Source organism: Austrofundulus limnaeus, unplaced genomic scaffold, assembly GCF_001266775.1.
Source record: "Austrofundulus limnaeus strain Quisiro unplaced genomic scaffold, Austrofundulus_limnaeus-1.0 Scaffold109, whole genome shotgun sequence".
Taxonomy (NCBI): domain Eukaryota; kingdom Metazoa; phylum Chordata; class Actinopteri; order Cyprinodontiformes; family Rivulidae; genus Austrofundulus; species Austrofundulus limnaeus.
This window is the reverse complement of record NW_013952511.1, coordinates 968,116-970,143: the sequence shown is the minus strand read 5'-3', so window position 1 is coordinate 970,143 and position 2,028 is coordinate 968,116. Positions and strand designations below refer to the sequence as shown.

At 39.6% G+C, this 2,028-nt stretch overlaps 1 protein-coding gene across 1 annotated transcript in view; it reads right to left on the bottom strand.

Moving 5' to 3' along the window:
- Window positions 1-2,028, bottom strand: part of cwf19l2 (CWF19 like cell cycle control factor 2) — a 22,820-nt gene that overhangs the window by 2,292 nt on the left and 18,500 nt on the right. Inside the window, exons 14-18 of the mRNA XM_014014047.1 lie at window positions 1,610-1,822; window positions 1,065-1,181; window positions 827-982; window positions 637-717; window positions 471-572 (exon numbers count right to left, since the gene is read on the bottom strand). Of these exons, the coding sequence (XP_013869501.1) occupies window positions 471-572; window positions 637-717; window positions 827-982; window positions 1,065-1,181; window positions 1,610-1,822 (669 nt within the window). The remainder of the gene's footprint in view (window positions 1-470; window positions 573-636; window positions 718-826; window positions 983-1,064; window positions 1,182-1,609; window positions 1,823-2,028) is intronic.

The following is a 2,028-nucleotide window of genomic DNA, read 5'->3' as shown; positions in this document are numbered from 1 at the left end:
TGTCCCCCATAAAAACAACGCACATCACAACATCATAAACAATTATCATAATGATTAAAAGAAAAAAAAAGAAAAAAGTATTATTATAGAGTGTAGAACTCTGATGAATCATGCTACAATTTAGCACAAATTATTAAAAATTACAGGCTGGTGGTATTTAACACTATGTGTTAAACCTAACTCCCCCACCTTGCTTTTGTGTATTTGGCTGTGGCACAGTGAGAGCCATGGCTGTAAAAATAAAAATCACCACATCCCCACTTTATGTATCTGATACTCTAACGCATTTAGCGTGATTTGCAGCAACTTTAAAACATTACATAACTTTTTAGAGCTGGGTATTGGTGATTTGTCTCTGGAATAGGTGGAAGATTTGGTATGTCTTTAGTGCTAAACAGTAAATTCTGCAAGATGCAACAGGAGAACGGTATAAAAAATAGAGCATTTACTAGGCATTAACAGTGACTGACCTTGCCGAAGTAATGAGGAAACTTCTGTTCATTTTCAATAACATGAGCGAACCCTCCCTGCAGTCCAAAGTCCACAGCAAAATATGGCAGACCTCGAGGGACCTAAAAAAACATTATTATAATCCAATAAAACACAATATAATGCGTATAATTGAAGAGGTCTTACAGATTGTCGGATGTCTTTTGAAGAAAGGTCAACAATCTTCTTGTTCATGGCCCATTCCTCATCACACTCCATGATAGCTTTCTGCAACAGATCAAAATAAATATACCACTGAAACCTATAAATCAAAACAAACTCCAAAGTATTCAACGAATCTGACAGTTCCCATTGATGAAACATACCACACACAAACCTTAAAGTATATAGGCGCCATGTCACCCAGCTCTCGTGGTAGGGGAATACACTCAAGGACCATGTGTTGCCTTCTGCGCAGGTTCATGTGCGTCTCCATAAACACGCAGTCCAGTTCCTGAGACTCAAACATCTGAACCAAAGCACGTCGGAAGAGCTGCGGATAACAAGTCTAAATATGTGCATCTATCATGGCAGGCAAACGACAAACAGAGGATATGAAGCTCTGACAGGCAAACCTTCATTTCTGACCAGATGTCCTCATCCAAACTAGTGCCTGAGCAGTGATGCTGAAGAGGGCAGATGAGACAGTGGCCCTCGGTCATCGACAGGCCTGCGGGCAAGCTCAAATATACCTGCAGAAAAGGACACAAATTCAGACTATATATACCTGTTTTAACTAAAGTGATTAGTCAGTTTATTTGGTAATTTGCATAAAACTCAGATTATCAGATAGTTGTTTTGTTTCTTTAAATATTTAAGCAAAAATAAACAGTTTTGGCAAAAATTGAACTAGATTTAGTCTCATTTTTCTTAAAATCAATTACTTTTAGTAGTTATTTATCTGGCAAAACAAGACACCTACATATGCATTTTAAACATTTTCCATCTCAATCGACTGAATAGAAGAAACAGATGAACTGACAAAGTAAAGAGGAGGAGGAAGCTAAAATCACACATTCCTGCGAGCCAGAAACCAAAAGAATAGGTTGTATCACAGCTTGACAAAAGCTTGCTAACTCACAGCTTCCTTATAAAAAGAGGCAACATTAGCCATCCTTACTTTGCTGCCTATGGCCACTATAAGATGCTTCTGAAGGCCCTGGCTGCTGAAACAGTGCTGGCATCTGTCCATGGAGGAAGCCAGTGTCCGACTCTCTGCGACGGCTCTGTTCCTCATCCTCTCCTCCTCTCGGCCCTCGCCTTCCCGTTGAGCTGCACTTGACACAAACATGTCATCCAGTGTGTAGTTGTCGCCGTCTGTCTTTCCCATCATCTGGGGGGGGGGGTTTCAGAGAAACAGCGGAAAGGAGAACATGAATGAGAAAGGCAATAGAGGATTAATCATCCATCAAGAGATCTGGTGTCTTTTTTCATTGCACTAAACAGGAAAATATATATATATACAGCGGGTAAAATAAGTATTGAACACGTCACCATTTTTCTCAGTAAATATATTACTAGAGGTGCTAATGACATGAA